Here is a 22578-nt window from a genome sequence, read left to right as displayed (position 1 = left end):
ATTCCTACCAACTTTCAGTTCAATCGGCCCAGCAGAACTTGACTTTAAGTTTGAAATGTAAAATGTTAACGGACGACGGACGACGACGGACGAAAACGGATAGCAATAGGTCACTTGAGCTAAAGCTCAGGTGACCTAAAAACACTGGGCTTACTTTCTGAACCTAAATTATCTGGAAAACTGCTTTCTGACCATAATTTTCCGAAAAAATCAAATCACGTTTTATCTACACCAAACATTGATGAAATCAAACGAAACAACGATTATTTAATTTTCATTTACAATGCATTTTGTCCAATATTGTGTACCCTGTTGACATCATTACAATGTTTTCAGAAAACTACCTCATGGCTTTTCCGTCTCAAGAAGTGTCAACATTACGAAAACTAATTTCCCACAGGGAGTAATTTGATGAAGTTAAGGGGGAACCTCAACTGAAGACAAAGAACGATAGAAAACGGGATCAAACTACTTGCTTTTGTACATTGATGCGAAAAGCATTGGTTCACCTTTCAGAGGTACAATATGTAACTCTTTAGTTGTATAGATCTAGAAAATGTACTGTTAACTATTTTTGATAAACAGTTCTTGCTGCATCACAGTAAGGTGTTTTACATTATTTTTTTTCACCACAGCAGTTTTAAATTTTCCATTTTTTCTTTAAAAAAAAAAAAGAAAAAAAAGGAAGGTGTTGGTTCACCTTTCAGAGGTACAATATGTAACTCTTTAGTTGTATAGATCTAGAAAATGTACTGTTAACTATTTTTGATAAACAGTTCTTGCTGCATCACAGTAAGGTGTTTTACATTATTGTTTTTCACCACAGCAGTTTTAAATTTTAAAAAAGGAAGCACCAACCTATATAACTGAGAAATGTCTTTGGAATATAGCTAGTCTATCAAATGCATCATTGAGTAAATATTCTGCAATCAAAAAATAAATAACAGGGATAATTAGATCTAATGAACCTTAAAACTTTAATGTAAATTTGTGGAAAAAAGTTCACTCTATTGCTGGGAGGTGAAAAAATTACAAACAAACAGGACACTTGAAATTCCTAAATTTAAACATTAACAGGAAAACCATTTCTTATAAGGATACTAAATCCTGTGAAGTGACTTGTGTGTAAAAAATACCATATTTTCTGTACATTAATTGTACATAGCATTTACAAATTTATGAAACGTCAACCACTTAAAGTTCATAATTCCAAGGAATATTGTCACACCTTAAATGAATATCAACCGAACTCATTTCACACCATTTACAAGCATGAGAAATAGTAAATGCCAAAATGTCAACAAAGAAAAATCTTCATTAAGAGCTGCATAAATAAATGAGTTCATTTAGAGATGTTTTCGGTTGTCCCCCTTCACAGTCTAGCACACAGATATGAAAATGATTTTGAGAAGTTGTAAACTCAGAAGAAAAACAAATATTAAATAACTTATGGTACTTGTCGTAGAGATTACAAGCTGTAGACGTCATTGGCATACAAGAATGGTGAGGTGACTGGAAACACAAGAACTATCCACAATAGGAGACCCATAACAAAACAGGTAACGAGCTTGGAACGTGTCGGCTTCGGGTAGCCGAGGGCCTCCTTGAACGACGGGAATCCCATGTGATTACAGAAGGAGTGGGCTATCACTGGTGCTATCAGATGACCTGTCAATCAAATAAAGGGTAAATGTCGATCATTGACATAGAAATAAATAAATTAGCACAATATCAAACCACAAAAATTTTGCACATAAAGTATATTAGTAATGTGCAAAATAGTTATTGAAGTTGGGTTATCTCCCCTTACACTGTATTCAAGAATGGACAGTCTACGTGTAACATTTACCATATTACCCTGATACATGTACATTGTATATTGCTTTCAGAAACATGTGTTAACAAATTTTGACAAAATATACACAATGGGTGATAGTATATCAGAGACTTTATGTGATGATATAGAAGAGTTTTAAGAGCGATAAAAAAGATTTCTTGTAGCTGTTTTGAACATTTTCTACCATACCTGTTCTTAAGAATAGGAAAGCTGAATACGCTCCGAACATGGTTGTATAGAACATCTGAAAGCCTGGGGATGAAAAAGCTTGTTAGTTAATGTTAATTTAAAAACAAGATCTGCAAGTCCAATGATGGATCAATACATTCAGCTAGCAGTAGACTACAGTACATGTTACTTTTAAACATATTTTACTCACACATCAGACATGGCTCTATTGAAGATGCAAGACAATGTTCCATATAAAAGTGTACCTCTTTTTTTTTGGATATTTTGTTTGCCATATTTTCCATTTCCTTTCACTTAATTTTATCAGCTACATTAATACATGTCAAAACAAGCCTTTCTCAGAATTTCAATATGAAACCCTTATTTTCTTTTAAAAACGAAAATACGATCCACCTAACAGTTGACCGTGTGCTATGTAAATGTAGCTCTTGTGATCCCTTACCTGTTTGTTTGATAGCGTCTCCTACTTTCTGTTGGCCCTGTATTACCCTGTCAATCATATGATGTATATGTGCTGCGGAAAAGAAATAAGACATGCATTTTAAACAGTGGGACAAAATGTATTCAAAAAAATGGTCCAGATGGATGTTCTCAACTATAATAAGGATGTCTTCACGATTTCCACGATACTTTAGGATACAAATTTCCATATCCATTTTAATTACAGAGCAGAAAACTTAAGGTAGAGAAGACCAGCACCTTTCTACTGAATTCAGGTCAGAACATTAGTTTTCCTGTTTAATTTATGTTATTTGCTGGTGCAGACCATTTTAGAATTTTAGAAAGTTAGAGCATTGTGAAATATTCCCTTGGTTTGGTTTGTTTGTGTTTTACGTCCTATTAACGGCTATGGTCATTTAAGGACGTGCCAGGTTTTGGTGATAGAGGAAAGCTGGAGTTCCCCGGGAAAAACCACCGACCTGCGGCCAGTACCTGGCAACTGCGCGACCAAGTGGTGAAGGGCTAGTAGTAGCAAAAGGTCAGAGGCCTTAACCCCCTATATTCCCAGTAACATTACAGATAAGGAATAGTATAACAGACATGAAGACTGGTAGCAAAGTGGATAAGCTCCTTACAGACAAGGTATTTTGCGAAAAAGAAATTACAATAAAGGATATTTCTGTTGTATTAACTTTTTCTCATGGTAAATGAGGAGTCACCACAAAGTTATAAACAGCTTAACAAATTGGGAACTTCTCTTCATTGAAGACACAAGACAGAGTGCTGAACTCTGTCTGATATTCAATGAAAATAATTTGCAGCGAATAAACAATTTCATACTCTCAGGTGCTTATCAACCCTTCATTCTGCAGCTACTAAAAATGTCTTTTATTAATACTTTTATTTATACGTTTTTACATTCTGCAGCTATTAAAAACATGTTTCTGCAGCTGTTGAATCTTACCAACTCCAAAGAAAAGTGGACAGATGAACACAGAATATCCTTCGCCAAAGCAAGGTACTAGTAATGGTAACATGCACGCTCTAAAGATGAATTCCTCGGAAAAAGGTGCCTGAAATCATAAGAAATATATCAGCAGGATTAAAATAGGTACGCTCTAATACAACTTTGTCCTCTCCAAAAAGATATCTAAATTATACAAACATATTGATGATTAAGATTTGTAAAATTTCATCTGTTAAACTTACAGACAATGATGATCAGTCCACAAAATATAGGATAGAAATTAATGCAGAACTTTTAATCTAGATTAATTTGGCTGATAACCATAACTGCTGGTAAGTCAAATACCTGCAACTTTTGAAGTCAAACTGTTAAAATAGATTTTATTTCCCCAGCATCTCTCCAGGTTCATCCCTTTAACAACAGGTAGCCCCACGCACAAGGCCTCTTTCCCTTCATTCACTCAACTCTCTTATTTCTTCTCTCAACCAATCATTCATTCTTTCATTCTCATTCATTCCGATATGTTGTACATGTAAGTATGTCATTTAATCCAAATTATTTATTACATATACATCCCCGACTAATTCCTTATATTCTTATACATGAACAAATATTGAAAGTACCAGGTACATACAAACTTATATGCCAAAACTCCTTCAAATTCACCAGTACTCCAGAGTTTTGACATATTCTAGTTATGACATTCTTATAAAGTAAATATGACCAACCAAAAACTTGAAAGTATTTTCTACATTTATTTCTTGTGTTGACAAAAAGAATGTTTTCCCGATTCTACAAGATTACCCACCACAATGTGATTCCTGATCCATGTTAAGTTCTGTAAACTATTGGTCCAGTACCTGGGTTCTGTAAAATGATCAAATACAACATTACGTTACAGTAAAATACAGAAAATAACCATTGTGATAAAAGTTAAACATTATATTTTCACTGCATTATGAAATATCAATTTATCATTTAGTAGGGAAAAATAATAACAATTTATAAATTTAAACCAATGACAGCACAGTTGAGTGTGGACAAAGAAAACTGGTGTTCTGCCACACTTGTAAAACATATATAAGTATGGTATCCAACATGAAACCATTTAACATGTTCCATTTGTGGTGATTAGAGATGTAAAATAGCACCTCCCTTCCCTCATTGACATCCCTCCCCCCCNATGATCAGGAAAAGTGTATAATTTTCTTCTAAAAGATTATGTCTGTCTTTCACTCTACCCAACTAAGTAGCTTATTTATATTCATATACATGTTATTACCAATTAAGATACAACATATCATTTATCTAGAACACGTAACAAACACTATTAACTACAGCATTCCTCTACTTGTACTAACACTTTGTAAATCTGGGTTCCATTAACACTGTTAACTTACTTTGAAGATACTTGTATCAAGTAAAAAGCTTCTTTTAGACTTCTAAACTACACTCTGGAAATCAAAAATCATTGATAATCTAACATGTTACCCAGGGAAGATTTACATAGGAAGGCTTTGGAAGCCCTGTAATGTATAAACTTTTATAATACACAGACATATTTTTTGTATCCAGCACATGTATGAAAATATTTCAGTACATACCAAGATAGATTCGGAACACTCCGTCCATGTAGTGAAGTCCTAAAGGTCCCAGGAACAGGATCTATATGGAGGGAACAACAACGTGATACGATTATTTTTGTAGAATTGTAGATAATTTTTTAACCTGCAGAAAGCTTTACTAGGGTTACCTCAAGGACTTGCTTCATCAAGCTGCATTCAAGAAAAGTTTGAACCAGTGATAATTCATAATTTATTAAAATTAAGACAAAATAATATTTTTTCAGCTACCACTACTTCAAAGTACATGGTGATGCAATTTAGTATTCCGACTTAACTGTTAAATACAAACTGGTATGCTCTGATCAATTACTGTAATATCATTTCCCATGAGTTAATAAAATATCTATCCCAACCTGAGACTCAATGTTTTGGGTACTACATGTACTCATGTTGTTTAATTAGCAAGTTCATAAAACTACTACTTGGGTTGGTTGGTTTTATAGCGTGTATCAACAGCTAAGGTCGTTTAAGGACGTGCAAGAAACCCAATCATGGTTAGAAGTGTATCATTTTGAAGTCTTAGTGTCAGTAGTGTTTTTTTAACTGGAAAGAGTTCTTAAATTGAACTCTCTGGTTTGTGTAGTACCATTGTAAGGACTAATGGAAACAGCAACGCTGGCAGGAATCCATGGAATCTCACACCGAGCCACACCACCAAGTCGTGGGCCTGTAAAATACGAGAAAATTCATTATACATCAGGAACATATATGAAATGTTTTTAATTAAAACAAATTTTAAAGTAAAGGTAAGTTTTTTAAAACAATATGGTTACGTTTCTTTGTTTCAGACATGCCAATACATAAATAAAGTTTACCTTCAAATTCCCAAATTATTTCAAACCATATGAGCACAATTATTTAGTGGTTATACAATTGCAACTCAGGAATTGTTTTTCTTTATGCAAGCTTATTTTTCTTACTCAAGTGTTTTTTCAGCACAGCCATTTACCCCCAATAATTTCACTTACCGTGGTATATTTAGATCGGCTAAATACTTTATAAGTTATTGGATATTTCTGTCCACATCTGCACAAAATTAATTAGACTTGAGGGAAATTTGGTATTAAAATATTAATTGAAGTCTATCATAGACAAGTGTTGACATGAAGAATTAAATTTCATTTCTTCAGGATCAATGACATTCTAAAAAGTGAGATTTTTTTTTGTCTGAATAAGATTTAATAACATTGATCCAAACTGAGTTTTTCATTGGATATAATCAAACATAAATAGACTACATTCAGGAAATTGATGTAGATTTCACACAGGAATCATTTGTAATTTTGACATAGAAGTAGTTTTTAAAGGTGTAATCCTATTTTAATAACGGTTAGCCAGCTAGACATTTTCATATACTGTACAGTGATAAATCTACATGCGAGTCCTGGGTCCTGCGCAGACCCATTGAATTTCGATATGACTGATAGAATTTCTGAAAATACTAAAATTTAACATGGTGGCACCCATATACCATTTAACCATACAGTTGAGAAAAAAACCATACAAACTAATTGTAGATTGATCACTGTATACATGCGAATATACTGCATTCACTGACGATTCACCCCCGATAGTACGTAACTGACCTCTTCACTCTCCGAGTATGTTCCAAAGCACCTCAATAACAGTGGTATGATCACAGATATAACACCAACACTCATAAATCTTCTCTTGATCGTTACTGGATCATCTCTGTGAAAAAACAAAAATAAAATACAGGCAACATTCATTTAACCTTATTAAGTCAAGATTACTCCCAGAACCTTAACTTGAAATACATACTTGCCAACTCTTCCTATTTTTGATGGAGACTCTCAATTTTTAATCCTAAAATTGAGCATTCCTATATATTTTCTAAGATCCCATGATTTCATCTGAAAGAATAGTTCAAAAGATGCCATTTTAAAGTGTTGTTTTGTCCCATGGGGTATACACAAGTAATGTCTTTTTAATTTTGAGCATGCACTATCTTCCCCTTTGAAATATTTAACAGGGTTGGAAAATATGGAATCAGGTTCAGTGTCAGTTTGGGTTCAGTAAGGAGATGTTCCAGTAATTGTACAAGATATTTCATACATCTAAAAAGCTATTTCTAGTAGAAAGATTATTTTAGCACTTTTGCATTTTGTGTGTCAGTGATTTATGTTTTAAGATTCTTCACTATTTTTCATCTTTACAAAAAACGAATCAAAACATCTTTTCTTGTTCTTGGGTACCAAATTTAAAACTCCCCAGGGACCAGAACTCCTAGAATTCCTTTGATTAAAGATATACCTTTGTATGCAACATAAGAAGAAGATATATAGTGAGATATTGATTTACAGGGTTTTTATATTACTCTTCATGTAACTTAACACACAGATACAGATACACAGATTTATTCTGACTGTAGGAAATTGTACAATTTCCTCTGCTGTCAGCTCAATTTTAAAAGTTACAATAGTACATATAGTTGGTTAAACATATTAATAACATGATTGGACCAGACTTGTTCGTTTTTGATAAGATCGAACCTATTGAGCCTGCTTTCAGGCGAGCCTTGCCAAAGCTTTGCAAGGCCTGCCTGTAAGTTGGCAGGTCCGTCAAAATTTATACCCGAAAATGTTCAGGTCCAGTACACTCTGCCGATTGAGCTATATAGCTATAAAGACCTATATAGCTATATACACCTATAAATTATAGCTGTATTGTGCTATATTTATTTTTCTCAGATTTCAAATTTCATTAAATTAAAGCAAAGTCACATAAAACAATAAGGTTAGATGTTTATTTTCATTTTTCATAAATGTAAAATTTCCGGTTTTTTTACATCATTATTTTTTAAAAAGAATACTTATATTTAATGTCTTTTGTTATCAACCTAACGATACAATCTTCTTTTAAAAGCGACTTTGTTTCGTTTTCTTTAAAAAAAGAAAATCACTTGAAAATAGCTCAAAAGACCTATTTCAGATAGGTCAACAGAGCTATTATAGGTCTTTACAGCTATATAGCTCAATCGGCAGAGTGTACTGGACCTGATGACAGTGATGTTATATTTAAAAACAGCCAAACCGGTTGAACCGGATACGTGAAAGGGGCCCTGGATATTGCCACTTTAATTGCCCTGAAAAAAACCTTTAAATGGATGACAAGGACATTGAACTGTGTTTAGATTTAAAACACAATGTCTAAAATAAATAGCCTCCTCTACTGTAGTCTAGGTGAACACGTTTTCACTTTTGACGAGTCGGAACGACTTTTTGGGGTCCAATTCCGGTTTGTCATCTTGATGACTGGGACATATCATTCGTGTAAACATTCACCTGTTTTTATGTAATGCGTCTGTCCAAATATACAAACTTCCGACGTATATACATGCGAACAACAGGCACAAGAGAACTGACTGCCATCCCGCAATCGCACCAAACACTATAGGCGCCATTCTTGTATTACTGTAAACTTTCGCGTCTTTGTTGAATGGAAACTTTCACTAAGGGAGATAACTCGTGTCATACGGGCACCTGTGCTAAATATGAACAAAACTTCATTCTTGTAAAAAACAATGAAAAATGAAAATAATAAACATTTAAAAGAGCACTGTAATGCATTCACAATATTCTCTTTTTGGAATGACATTAGGTGAACGCAAGACACCAATTATACCTACATGTATACATATATATATATACGTCTCTGTTCCGTGATTGACATTATTAAACCAGAGTCTGAGACTATCGTATATGATTTACTTTGCAAACATAATTCAGCACGGAGCAGGGGAAAATCACAACTAAATTGCATCTTTTTGAAGCTGCTTTTCTCTTAAATTGCTTACTATAATGAAGGTTAAATACACAGATACTTACTTAATTTTCAGGTAATTAAACAATTATAGAACATATACGTTATTTACGTATAATGCAATTTAATTATATTTCGGCAATAGTACACGTACTATAACTATTAAGCATACGTGCCTGTCCATGTAATAAGAATTAATATCTATAAAAAGAATAATGCACAGTACTGATTGAGGATAAATGAATACTTCTAATTCATATGTTATCTGTGTGATGTAATTGACAAGAGTTATATTTACATTACTGATCGTGACGCAGTTGCATGTCTACCTGTAGATCTCCTTTTTACATGATTTCTTCAATACTCGGCTGGTCTGCATTAATTGCCATTCAAATTCTTGTAATTAAGCTTTTGATGGAAACGATTTATCAATTTGCAATGCGCGTGTCTCGAGAATGAAAAAAACGTTAACATACATGTAATAATGACAAAATAATATACAACATTTATATAGCGCCCTATATATATAATTTGTTAATGTTCTCTAAAGCGCTTTACAACATATGGATAATAGTATTAGTTATAATTGTGAAACAAAAACAAAGGCTTACAATCACTTTTATACATTTAAGCAAGCAGATAATCGTCGCAATGTACACATAGATGAACAAATAAAGATTGGTATTTACATGACGTCTTTGCAAAGAGCCTAAAATGCAGACGTGAAGAGGTGAGTTTTAATGTCCCTCTTGAAATTGGCCAGGGTATTGGACTTTCTAATAGTAGACGGTAAGCTATTCTACAACGTGGCCGAAACCCTCCCAACGCGCCGGTTTCCATAGGCCACAGTTCGAGATTTTGGGACACACATGATTCTGAATCCGACCGCAGTGATCGTGACGGCTGATACAGGGAAACAAGCTCCTGTATGTACTGGCCATGGGGAGCTGTTCCATTCAGTGCCTTGTATGTGTACACCAAAATTGTGTACTGCGACCTGTATCGTGCAGGTAACCAGTGCAACGAATGTAACACATGTGTGCTGTGCTCTCTCTCTCTTTCGAGTACGAGTAACAAGTCGTGCTGCAGTGTTCTGGACCCACTGCAGACGACTAGTTTTGTCAGATATCCCACAGAGCAGGGCGTTACCATAATCCAACCGAGAGCTAACAAGTGAATGCACCAAAATCTTGCATGCATCTGCAGTTATAAACTGCTGAATACAGCCGATGTTCCTGATCTGGTAGTAACATGATTTGGCAATAGCGTTCACTTGTTTCTCCATGTTCAGTGAACTATCAAAGTATACCCTAGGTTTTTAACAGCTTGGGCAGTATCAAAAGTTCTGGCACCGACTTTGAGCTGGAGAGCCATTGTTTGCTGACACTTTGGGGAAAAGACGATTTTAGCATGTTGGCGTTCATCCAGGTACTGATATCTGTCAGACAAGCTTCCAGATTTTCTGAAATTGTATCCTTACTGTCATGTGGTTTGATGACCATGTAAATTTGTGTGGCATCAGCATAGCAATGATAGCGAAGGCTATGGCGACGACAAATCTCTCCAATCGGTTTTGAGTACAGGTAATATTTCCGTGGTCCTAACACCGATTCTTGAGGAACCCCGAAATCTAGTACGATAACTCTTAAACAAAGATAAATTATCGAAAATTGATTATAACAAGACTGGAACAATTTTGAAAGACATATATTAGCAGGGTACAGATATATATATAAAAAAAGCAATTCTATCAATACAATACAATAGGGATGGGGTAAATAAATATATCATAAATACATTGTGTACAAGTGTTGCACACACCTCTGTCAAAGGAGAGTTACCCTCTCGCATTAGCTTTAATTCCCTAACATTGATGGAATGTAAAGTAGCTTACAACAGTCTACTCCGGCTCCTCCTGAAACACGCGTGTCATTCCTAAGTCGCCCTTTGCTTTAAAACGTAAAAACCCAATGGGTCAATACCTGCACCTTATCAGTTAAAATCCCCGTCAACTAGTTTTAAAAGTACGCTTTCGAATAAATTTTAAATTCTTTCCTTGTTTGTTTAATATAAGAATTTGTATTTTACGCAGTGAAATCTTTCGCTTGGTAGGAAACTTTACAAATGCCACTTGTACACGAATGAATAAAATAAAAAATGAAAATTGATTGATAGACATCCATCGCGTAGTTTCTGCGACGAGGCCTTTGATTTAATTTATAATTCATGCTTTTATTTTATTGTTTATGTTGATAAATTTATTTAGTTTTTTAATGTGTACCAATTGTATTCAAAAGGTAAATTGAAGTTCACGTGTTGCGGGGTATGAGATATGCCGTGATTGCGGTCATGATATCATTCACAAAACTACGTATTGTATATCTTCAATGTACGTGTAATATTTACTTAGTCAAACAGTTATGGATTTTTTCTAGTCACTTCGGCGTTATCTCGGACTTGAACCTCTCGGCACACTGACCGTTATCTTCGAAGCGACCCTCTCCCTACAATTCTGCTCGGTCAACGTGTCACCTTGTACCATGAATGACATTCTCGATAACAGTCGAGGGTGGTGACCGAAAGCCTTGTTAGTTTCACAATCTGTTCAACCATTATTTTTGCTATCCATATCTTATTAAAAACTTGTATATATTGTTATGCTGAATGGGTACCTCCTTACACTACACATAAAATATGTTATTATTGTTTATTTCAATCATGACAGTAAGAGGCTAAAGGAACGTAGCATATTTTGTTTTAATTTCAAATCAAGCTGACATTCCTTTAAACGATTCAGTGGAAACACAAAAATGTAAAAAAAATATATTAGCTTAGAAAAAAGCCTTTTTTTCTAAAGGTGTCGTGCCATTTTGTGTTTTGTTATTTTGGTCATTCTGGACGTTTAACGAATTTTATGTTTATTAAAATGAATACCAGACAGGAACATTTGAATTTAACTTTTATTGACATGATGCTTGGGATAGCTAAAGAGTAAAAGTTTTGTAAACCATTAGCTTTATTCTCACCTTTTAAGGATTATCTATATATTATTATATATAGAATTTCCTTTAATTTACGTTGTGAAAAAGAGACAATCTTAAAACTGAATTTGTATATAACTTTATTTTTTAGAAGCATTACTGAATCATTATGAGCCCGTGCTATTGTTAAGGAATCATAAAGAAGTTCCACTTGTAAACCGCCTCAAGGGTAGATGTGGGTTGATATCGGTTACCATTCCTGCTTATACCTGTCCAAGTAACTTTAATATTCGGAGTGGCTATTGACACGGTGATTGTATGACGAATATGATAATTGATATATTAGCTTTAGGCCAGCTGTCATTTTCTATATAGATACAGTTCAAAGTAATATTATATAACGTTAATTACCCTTTGCCATACCAAGCAACATGTATGAATATTAATAAAAATAAAGGTTCAGTCGAGTCAGGTCTCCGACTCGAAAAGTTATGTTCGGAATATTGACCCTTGATTTGTATACGATGACATCATGTATTGTGTTTTCTGTGAATTGAAATAAAGCAGCAAATGAAAGTTAAAACTAAATGTCGACTTCTTTAACCTAACTACGTACACGTGTATTTACATTGTAACCTGGTATCCGTTTTGAATTTAGATTAAATTACAAAAATATTAATCGAATTGATGAAGTTGTGTCATGCAGAATGTGAGAAAAATAAACTATTTATAGAATGTTCGAAAAGACATATCTGTTCAAACCACGGAATTAGATTAGAATTAGATTATCCACGGACTTAGATACCGTGGAATAATAAAGTTTAGTCTTTTTTTTCAAAACAAATATTCTGAACTGCAAGTCAATTATTAAAAAAATTGCTCTAACGGGAAGTTCAATCGTTTCCTGATAAGTATGTGTTGGGTAGTACACGTGCTCTCACGTGTATTGCTTATATACACACTGTGTAGACACACATACGTTTCTATTGGCCAATTTGTGGGCGTTGTTCCCTTCGCGACATATGACGTCATCGTTGTTTTCAATGAAATTTTACTATACGTTCGGAACGCTCTGACCGTACCCGGCACGCTCCAGTAGATCCAGTTTTATATAGACGTTCGATAGGCTCAGACACGGGAGGGAGAACGGCTGTCACCATCATGCCAGGTCCTGCGATAGCACCGTTTTTAGGGGCGACGGGGAGACTTATGAGCTACAGGAACTTTAGCGAGGCATCAGCAGTCGGATTCCTTAGCGCCATTCTATTCGCCGTTTTCTCAGACCCCGTCCGAAATTTTGTAGACTTCGGTGAAAAATGGATGGAATTGTCGGCTTTACCCTATCAGATGAATATCGCCTTGTTGGGTTTTATTGTTGGCTATGGTCTCGTCAAAGTACTGATGTTGGCCAGGATAATGGTCCTTAAAATGCTCCTTAATTATCATGGATGGATGCATAGTCCGAAATCCACGGCAACAAAGGTAAGAGTTCTACATTTGTTGTGTACGTTACAAATATTATGCAGTCTGCGCCATTAAATTGAGGGGGCCGCTCCCAGGGGAAACACTAACACCTTCCATACCCCATAGGCAGTTCGCACTTTTCCGTAATTTGATTCATCAATTCATTACATTTTTTCTTATCTGATGTTGTTCTTAAGCTTAAAATATTCTTATCGTAAGGTGGCACTGCTTACGTCAACAAAATGGCAGTTAGTACCCTATTGGGCCTTATAGTGCAGCCAGTTACATGGATTTGTTCTTTAGAAAGGTTTCAGTGTATTTTTTAAACAAGCATATACAAATATAACATACTGAAATTTGTGTAGACCCAAACTTTATTTTATTTCTAATTCTCATTAAACCATATATCACAGGTCACCATGTTACATGAACCATATACAGATGACACGCTAGTTAAGTTATAAATATACTTCACTAATGACACTATTTCTGAGACTGATATATGTTAATAAAGCTACAGATATTTATCTACAATGAACTGACTTATATGGCGTATGGCACAGTTCTATTTACAGTATATTGTACAGATATTACAAGACTGTGACCAGGGATCGGACCATCACAGAATTAGATTATCTAAGTCCGTGGTACCATGCACTTTAATATCTAGAGACAATAAATGGATACAGACACTGGGGTGAAGAGCTATGCCACACCCCAGTGCTCCCAGCAGCTGACTGACATGATCAGAATCTTCAGTCACTGTGTATTGTAATTGTCAAGTGACAGTTTATATTGATCGAACTTTGTATACCAGGTAACCATGGATCCATGTATTTACAAACGTTTGATTGATTTTGATTTTTTTATCAAATATCATAACTGTCAGTGTTATTTCATATTTGTATGAGATCAGTTGAATGAATCTCAGCATATGAAAATAAATAATATTTTTTATTTCACAAGAGATGTCCAAATAATTACAAATGGTATGAAGTCCAGACTCCTGCAGGCAATCTGAAATCTACATGATCAGTTGATAGTTTATAGTTTAATAACAAAATATATTTATTCATCTGAAATCTATATGATCAGTTGATAGTTTATAGTTTAATAACATATATTTATTCATGTGAATGATTTAGGTGCCAGGTGGTAATATGCCAGGTTCAGTAAGCCTGTGAAATGTTGGCGTTATAAAGGGGGTTGATCACGATATATGGAGGGAGACACAAACAAATGGTGAAGAGAAAAGGAAAATAGGGCCTTGATTGTTATACATTATGATGGCAGTAAGCCAGGTGGCAAGTGAAACGAAGAACAATAATGGTTATATCAAGGTTTTACATTAAAGTATAGATAAAATTTTGTGTAATAGAAAACATCTTTTTGTCGGAATGACAACGCTTATTTTGAAAAAATGTAAACAGTTATACCTTAGGTGTACACAAAGTCAATAGCGGTGTAGGTAAATATGGTCTCCAGGTATATATACACAGGCTTGACTGATTTATGAACTGTGTAAATACGATCTCTGTACTGGTCACCCTGTTCATAGGGATTAGCCTATTTGGACTTTGTCCCCACTATATATATATGGTTCAAATTTTAAACCAGGTTGTACCTTATAATATAGCTTTAAATTTCATCTTTGTTTAAGTCAATTTAATTTTAATTTAATTAAAAAAAAGTTATTTATATCTTCAATCTATACACATGATGGTTAATTAAATATCATTTTATTGTTTTTATTTTAATTGAGTTGTCAAAAACTTTTATAATAATAATAATAATAATTCGAGGTTCTTGTATACCACTTTATCACAACCTAGTTCGTAGGTCGTCTCAAAGCAATTCACAAATTATGATCCGTGGTTATAGGGCCTTTGCAACCATCCAATACCTTTCTCAACTCCCTGGGGAGCGTATACAGCCTTCTACGTTCCTACCACTTACATTTATTTATTCATCCATTTATTATATCTTACAGAAATATACAAATAACAAAATAAATGCTGTATACAGCATAATCAATCATACTAAGCTTGATATCGCCAAAATATTTTCTCTGTGTAATCATCATTATAGATTAAAGAATATTACAACATAAACAATTTCAAGTTTTGTTATTAAGAAATTTTTAAGTAATGTTTTTTTTTTTTACTCCTGCATATATACTCTTTGTTATTAAAAACTAAAGCAATTTATATGAGATACATGAAATTTATTGCTATCCGTCGTGCGTCGTCCGTTAACATTTTACATTTTCAACTTAAGCTGAAATACTGTCAAAGGGATTTCATTAATATTTCATGGGAAGGTTGCTGACATCTCCCTGACCAAGGGTTGTTATTTTTCGGGTCGATTAGAAATCCAATATGGCCACCAAGGCCGCCATTTTGAAAAACTATATCCAGCTTAAAAGTCAAGTGCTGCTGGGCCGATTGAACTGAAACTTGGTAGGAATGATCGACTCATGGTCCTGACAAAGTGTTGTTATTTTTCGGGTCGATCAGAAATCCAATATGGCCACCACGGCCGCCATTTTGAAAAACTATTTCAAACTTAAAGTCAAGTTCTACAGGGCCGATTGAACTGAAACTTTGTAGGAATGATCGACTCATGGTCCTGACAAAGCTTTCTTATTTTTCTGGTCAATCAGAAATACAATTTGGTTGCCATGGCCGCTATTTTGAAAATACCTATATCAAACTGAAAAACAAGTTTTAATAGGCCGATCTAACTGAAAATAGGTTTAGGAATATGGTCCTGACAACTTAAGTAAACGTTATACTTAACAATTTTTTACTCAAATTGGTACATATTTCAACAACAAAAATAAATACTGTAGGACTCAGGTGACCGTTAAGGCCCATGGGCCTCTTGTTATTATGACCACAGAGATCTCACCTCGATGCTATAACGCTGCTTGTACAATAATGAAGTTCCCACTATGTTCTTTAATAAGACTTTGCCCCGCTTTTCGTTGGCCACAACCCTGGCTACGCTTATTTTGTGCACATTCAAAATGAGCATAAGGAGAGCGTGCAGCTCCCTGACCTAGGAGATCCCACCCCGACCAAACCACTCTCATGGAGATCCTCCCACATTTGGCTTACTATTGGCCTTGATCCTGATTGGCCACGCTCTCGGCCACTTTTCCATCGTAGTAGAAGTAGCGTCTATGTGTGAATTGGGTATCACAAAAATTGTTTGATGTGTACAATAATTAAATGAAAACATTAAGTCAGGCTTTGGTTTTGGCAGTGGTTTGCCTGGTTTTGCCCCAGTCATGTAACGAAGCATTATTCTTCACTCTGTCAATGTCATTACATTGGGTTACCACACCACTTCACTAAACTGAATATTACAGGGGCATTTAAAATGCTTATAAGTGACATGACTCAAGACGACTCTAAGGTAGCAGTAATTTTTACCGGACATGTCTGTCGGACCAGCATATTTCGCATGGACTGAACACAATGCCATGGGTAGAAACTAACATCAAAAGAATTGTTCTAGGGAAAGTGGAGACAGAATTTATTTTTGCCTTTTATGGTAGTGTTGGGAATTGGTTGAAGTTTTATGATCAATCATTGGTTACCACTACTAGTAACTGACCAATGATCGATCTATAATCATTTCGTAAAAATACATTGTGAAATTTGTCCATGCTGCTAAAGAAACAGTTGCAGAACCATGTTAGAATCGCCTGCTTTTAAGAACATTGAATCTGTAACAGATATTTAGTGGCTATGAGAAGGCTTGAAAGTAAAAGTAATTCATTAACGATGCTTACATAGCAGCTGAAAATAAATATCAGAAGAATATGAATTCTGTTGTTTAAGCGTTGTTAAAGTACTGTGTCTAGCAGGGACATAGGCTTGAAATCATGGATCACTCTACTGAAAACTAAATAATTTCTATACCACACAATTTATTTTAATTCCGACTAAAATCAATCGTTAGTTCTGTATTCAATTAATCAGTTTAATTTAGCTGTCTGACCAATAGTCGACTAAATCGATAATGGAACACCGTTATTTCATGGCGTCTGTTTATTTAGTCCATTGCTTTTGAGACCCATTAGCGATCAATTAACCGTTACCAGGTAGTGTAAAGTATGATGTCATCATGATGTTTTGTTATATAATTCTCAAAAAGTTATATATACAATGTGTATACGTACTAGACAATGTTGATGTTTTCTGTCTCGTATTGCTAAGAGAATCAAATTGATCTATAACCGTAATGAAATTTTAAATGTTGGTCGTGATAGCAGATTGGCTTTATGCATATATGGTAGGGACATGCAGGAGTATAATTTTGAATGATGGGAGTCATTTTCGTTTATATAACATTGAAGAAATTTCAAAAGGTGACAAAAATGTTACAATACCTTATAAATTGATATAAGGTTTAAAAAAAAGTTTATTTGTAAAAATGGTCATTTAATTTCTATCCATAAGTTTGTAAAGCTGTTTTATCTGGTGACCGATCATTTACAATATATCTCTGGTGACCTGACGTTTAGTTGAATCTTGTGATATGCCTGTATACATTATGATAATACAGTGTACATAAGGTCAAAAGCCTGTAATCGGTGATCACTGAAGGGGTGTGTTGTAGTTCACAATGTGGGTCATAATGTTGGCCAGTTGATCCTTGGTGTGTTCTTGTAATTGTGTATCAGGAAAGCAGTTCTTCTCATTTTCAGTTAATTTCCTCTGCTACTGTATATCCCTAATGTAAGACGCGTTGGAATCCCTGCTAAAATGCATATCCCCTGCTTTTGGTCCTGAAAATTTACCTTTTTTGAGGAGGAAGTTTGGTTTTGTGGCGATTTTTGGAAATGTCCCCCACATTTAAGAAGGACAGGTGATCTTAATGATGTTTTGCAATTTTCACAAACTCAACCCCCACCAACCCACCCCCCTTTCAGAAATTTCGAAATTTTGTTCCTAAAATGTGACCCGGCCTACATCGAAATGTATCACATTTTACTGAAAACATGATTTTTTTTTAGACCTTACACATGTCTGGAGTTGAGTTATCTGTGTCATATATATATAAGTCCAGATACCAGTATTGACGTTTGGAGCATGTATGTCATTATGTCACATGAGTCCACGTTACTTGAAAGGTGTGTCAGTGTATGCATATATATGTCTGTCTATACAGGTGTGTTTGTGTATAGCTTTAGAAATGTACGTATGTTTTGGCTACGTATATACACATACTAGGTACGTTTTGGTCTCGTGGAAGCCCTTTATTTCTTATCCACCACAAATACGCGTCCAGTGACCCATTGGGAATTTTCTCATTCTGTATCGGTAGTCGTTCTATTGAATGGTTCATTTAGCTTTATAGAGCTCTTCACATGTAAACATTTGTGTTGCTGCCTCATCAGATACGCCTTGATAGGCTTGTTTATCGTTCGTTATAGACTATAAAATACATCTACTGTAAATGGGTTATCAATTTGTTCCAGACATGTTGGAACATTTTCGTTTTATACACTCCAACCAGTAAATACATGTTTATCCTACATGATCATGGTTGCACATGGATTTGATTTGATTGATCATGAATTTGATTTTAATAAATAAAAAATTGATACATACATTTTTAGGGTATCACTTAGTCTTAGTCTATACAACCTCAGTATTATACTCTCCCTTCCCTCTTGATGGGCCCTTTTTCCTTCCACTATAAATAGGTTCTCATACGTCTGTCAGGGTAGCTCGACTCACACTCCATATATATCCAAAACGACTTTATAATATTGTCAAAATTCTGCTGGATCATGGTGGTAGTATAACAAGGTTTGGCAGATTTATAGAGTATGTGGCAGTATAATAAGGTTTGGCAGATTTATACAGTATGTGGCAGTATAATGAAGTGTTGCAGATCTGTATACATGTACATGTATCTCTATAGATAGGTGGCAGTATTTTGGGGTTTAGTAGATCTATATATCCTGGTGGCAGTATATGGGGCTTTAGCAGATCTGTAGATCCTGGTGGCATTATTTTTGGTTTTGCAGATCTATATATCCTGGTGGCAGTATATGGGGCTTTAGCAGATCTGTAGATCCTGGTGGCATTATTTTGGGGTTTAGCAGATCTGTAGATCCTGCATGGTGGCATTATTTTGGGGTTTAGCAGATCTGTAGATCCTGGTGGCAGTATTTTGGGGTTTAGTTGATCTATATATCCTGGTGGCAGTATATGGGGCTTTAGCAGATCTGTAGATCCTGGTGGCATTATTTTGGGGTTTAGCAGATCTGTAGAACATGGTGGCAGTATATTGGGGTTTAGCAGATCTATATATCATGGTGGCAGTATATCGGGGTTTAGCAGACCTATATATCATGGTAGCAGTATATTGGAATTTGACTTATCTGTAGATCTAGGTTGCAGTATGCATTAAGGGTAAGAGAATATGTTTCACCCTAAGATGGGATAAGCACGTGCTGTGATCAACACACACATACAATTAATGAACAAACAAGCCAAAGTATCTGTTGAGAATTGAAATGGTTATTATATATACGTGTAACATGCAGGTGTAAGAAAAATAATCAACCATTTAAAAAGTGTGTAATAGAAGAACGGATTTAGGAGAATTTATCCAAGACTTCCAGCTGGCAAAATGTATGGACCAAAAATTGAGAACCCTCTGGGTGTACATGTAGATATCTAGAGTTCTCACTACCACATCATCACTTTGTTATGCATCCTCCTGAACCTGTGCAAGTCTACACTGTTATCCCTTCTTCTTCTTCCTTCTTGGGTCTGGACTGGGTCCGCCCAAGTACGGGAGTAGACTCCTGTAATAGGAGTGTAAAACGTCCCGTTATGTTTTGAACTAAATTACAGACATCAATACGTAACGTTTGAAGACTTTAGACTTTGACCAAGTCAAATGACATTTACTTTTAATCGCTGTGATAATCTAAGGTTGACAGGTATATGTTGATGTGTATGACGGAGATGTAAGATGTCATCACATGTTTCTGACGATATAATTAGATAACGGAGAGATGGATTAAATTCCACCTTTATTTACACACACACACATAAGGTCATTTTTGGCTAAACAAAAATGTCTATTTGTTCAAGGTTACCAACGTATCAACCTAACCTTAATGTGGTAATTTCAACCGCCAACCAAAGAATTTTTATGGCAAGCAAATAATGCAAGGTCAGAATCTTTGCTCTAAGGCACATTGGAAAGAACTAGAAAACATTCTTTGAAAAGAAAAAAGAAAAATGTCTAACTTATACCTTTCGTAATTGTTCAATAGATGAGAACCGGAAATAGAAACTGCGATTTTTTTTTTGCTTTGTAATAGTGACATATCATTTTTTGTGGCCACTTTCGACATTTGTTATGTATTTTTTGCTGGTAATTTTTTTAAATCATATAATTCCTGATCAGCCATAATTTTAAAATCAATTTTCCACAGGGTTAAACTTATTAATTTGAATATGATATTTCTATGTTGTAGAGATACCTTAATCAATTTAATAAGCACCCTGGGGTTAATAATTTGTAAAATTTGAAAGATTGCAGAAATTAACCTTCCAAACTTCCAGAAAACCCCCCATAAAAGTCACCTTTACCAACTACAGGTTAGTCGGTAATGATTAAAAAATGGGACACTGTAACCATTAAAAGGATGTTAGGGTAACACTAAAAACCGAATGCACATGAGGTACTTATTTGTATTTGGTGAAGTACGGTATAATAAATTGTACAATAAAACTAAGGTTTATTTTGTTAAACTGGTTAATAACATCAGTATATATCTTGATATTAATGTCTACCTACATATAATTTATGATTAATACTTTGATTTCATAGTTTTGATTTAGATCTTCAATCTTTATTCCATACTGTATATATGCATGTTACGTCTTTTGTGATGGCTGTACATATATATATAGGTGTCGGTAATCACGAGTTCCCATTTTCCTTTCTGTACGTATATACGCGGCCATGAAATTCAGCTGCATTCCCACCATCATGTAACTAACCTAAATGTAAATCAATGATATTTTGACAAACCTTTAGGGACCAGGTCTCTTTCATTAAAAGTTGACAGGTCTTGCACGTATACAAGGTAGTTTCGTACATGTATGTCATACCATAAGCTGCAGAAATGACCTATTAGCAGCCTAAAGCTAAAGGGTGAATTATACTTCAGAGTCTCCAGGTGATATATGATATTATGATCATATATCATGGTCGCTACTTAGGTGATGAAAAAAAATGGATTTTTGACATTTCCAGCCAACTTTTTTATTTGACAGCCTCTAGCTACCCTTTAGTTTTCAAGTCAGTTTTAAATGTGCCCTGATAACGTCAAGATCCTAGTTCTATGAAACCTCCTTTATTTGAAATAGGAAAGGCATCTGTCCTGAAATAAGGGTATAACCCCATGAAATTTAGAAATATAACTCATTTTTTTTACAATAAAGTCTTAAAAAAAAAATATATTCCTGATTTTACATTTTTCAGAAGTTTAGATATCAAGTTGGTTTTGTAAGTGTTGCGGCTACCAAAATGGTGCTGTACGTAAGTGTATTGAACAAAAACAGTATTGTCAAGGAACAGTTTTTGCTCAAGTAGTGTTCAATATGGTCTTTTAAAAAGATAAATGAATATTCATTTTTTTAATGGGGAAATCAACAGGAGAATGTTTTTTTTTTTGCTTTAGTGGGAAATAGCTAGTCAAAATACAAAATATGCTGTCGTAGGAGAAACTTGTTCAATTAAAGGTGCCCTATGTACTCTTTATTTACTTGTGCATGGTGACCTTATTACATTATAATACGGTATATACAAATTATAATAAAATAACATTATTCCCATATACCTAACAACCCATATTTTTTTTAGAGTGTGAAACTAGAACCATACAATTTGACAAAGTACCTACCTATTTAACCCAGTCAAATAATATTCAGACTGATGAGTGTAGGGAGTTGAGCCTTGACAATCCAATTGACGTAGTTTCCAACCAAAGTTGTTGCTAGGTTTCTGAGATCCAGGATAAATGGGACATTTTAATGCAAAAAAATGGTGAATCAGGGCCCAAAAAATACATGGATTGATAGATGGTCCTCAACTGGATGTATAAGCGCTGGCTAGACATTCTGAATGACTCAATATCTGTGAGTCAATCACATATACAATAGCTTAATTGATGTGTATGAGGTCAGAAGTTCAATCCCTAGCTAGGCTGATACATAGGTACATTTATGTGTACCCAAGAAATAAAAG

The 22578-nt window shown here is 34.7% G+C and overlaps 2 protein-coding genes across 3 annotated transcripts in view; one reads left to right on the top strand and one right to left on the bottom strand.

Annotated features, from left to right (window-relative positions):
- Window positions 1-841: 841 nt before the first annotated feature.
- On the bottom strand, window positions 842-8502 carry LOC110462813 (CAAX prenyl protease 2-like). The gene is made up of 9 exons (XM_021517004.1): window positions 8365-8502; window positions 6646-6751; window positions 5646-5726; window positions 5039-5099; window positions 4243-4301; window positions 3432-3540; window positions 2469-2540; window positions 2027-2089; window positions 842-1668 (listed from the first exon to the last, which is right to left on the bottom strand). The coding sequence occupies exons 1-9, from the start codon at window positions 8481-8483 to the stop codon at window positions 1469-1471; spliced, it is 870 nt and encodes a 289-aa protein (XP_021372679.1). The 5' UTR covers window positions 8484-8502; the 3' UTR covers window positions 842-1468.
- Window positions 8503-12920: 4418 nt separating this feature from the next.
- The window catches only part of LOC110462824 (carnitine O-palmitoyltransferase 1, liver isoform-like), a 44882-nt gene continuing 35224 nt past the window's right edge, over window positions 12921-22578 (top strand). Inside the window, exon 1 of one of the 2 annotated variants that reach the window (XM_021517022.1) lies at window positions 12921-13305. In XM_021517022.1, coding sequence (XP_021372697.1) covers window positions 12985-13305 — 321 coding nt within the window. In that variant the 5' untranslated portion in view covers window positions 12921-12984. The remainder of the gene's footprint in view (window positions 13306-22578) is intronic. The other variant, XM_021517021.1, reaches the window with a different exon arrangement.

The sequence above is a fragment of the Mizuhopecten yessoensis genome, unplaced genomic scaffold (assembly GCF_002113885.1).
Source record: "Mizuhopecten yessoensis strain PY_sf001 unplaced genomic scaffold, ASM211388v2 scaffold10831, whole genome shotgun sequence".
NCBI classification, from domain to species: domain Eukaryota; kingdom Metazoa; phylum Mollusca; class Bivalvia; order Pectinida; family Pectinidae; genus Mizuhopecten; species Mizuhopecten yessoensis.
This window is presented reverse-complemented; position numbering and strand designations above follow the sequence as displayed.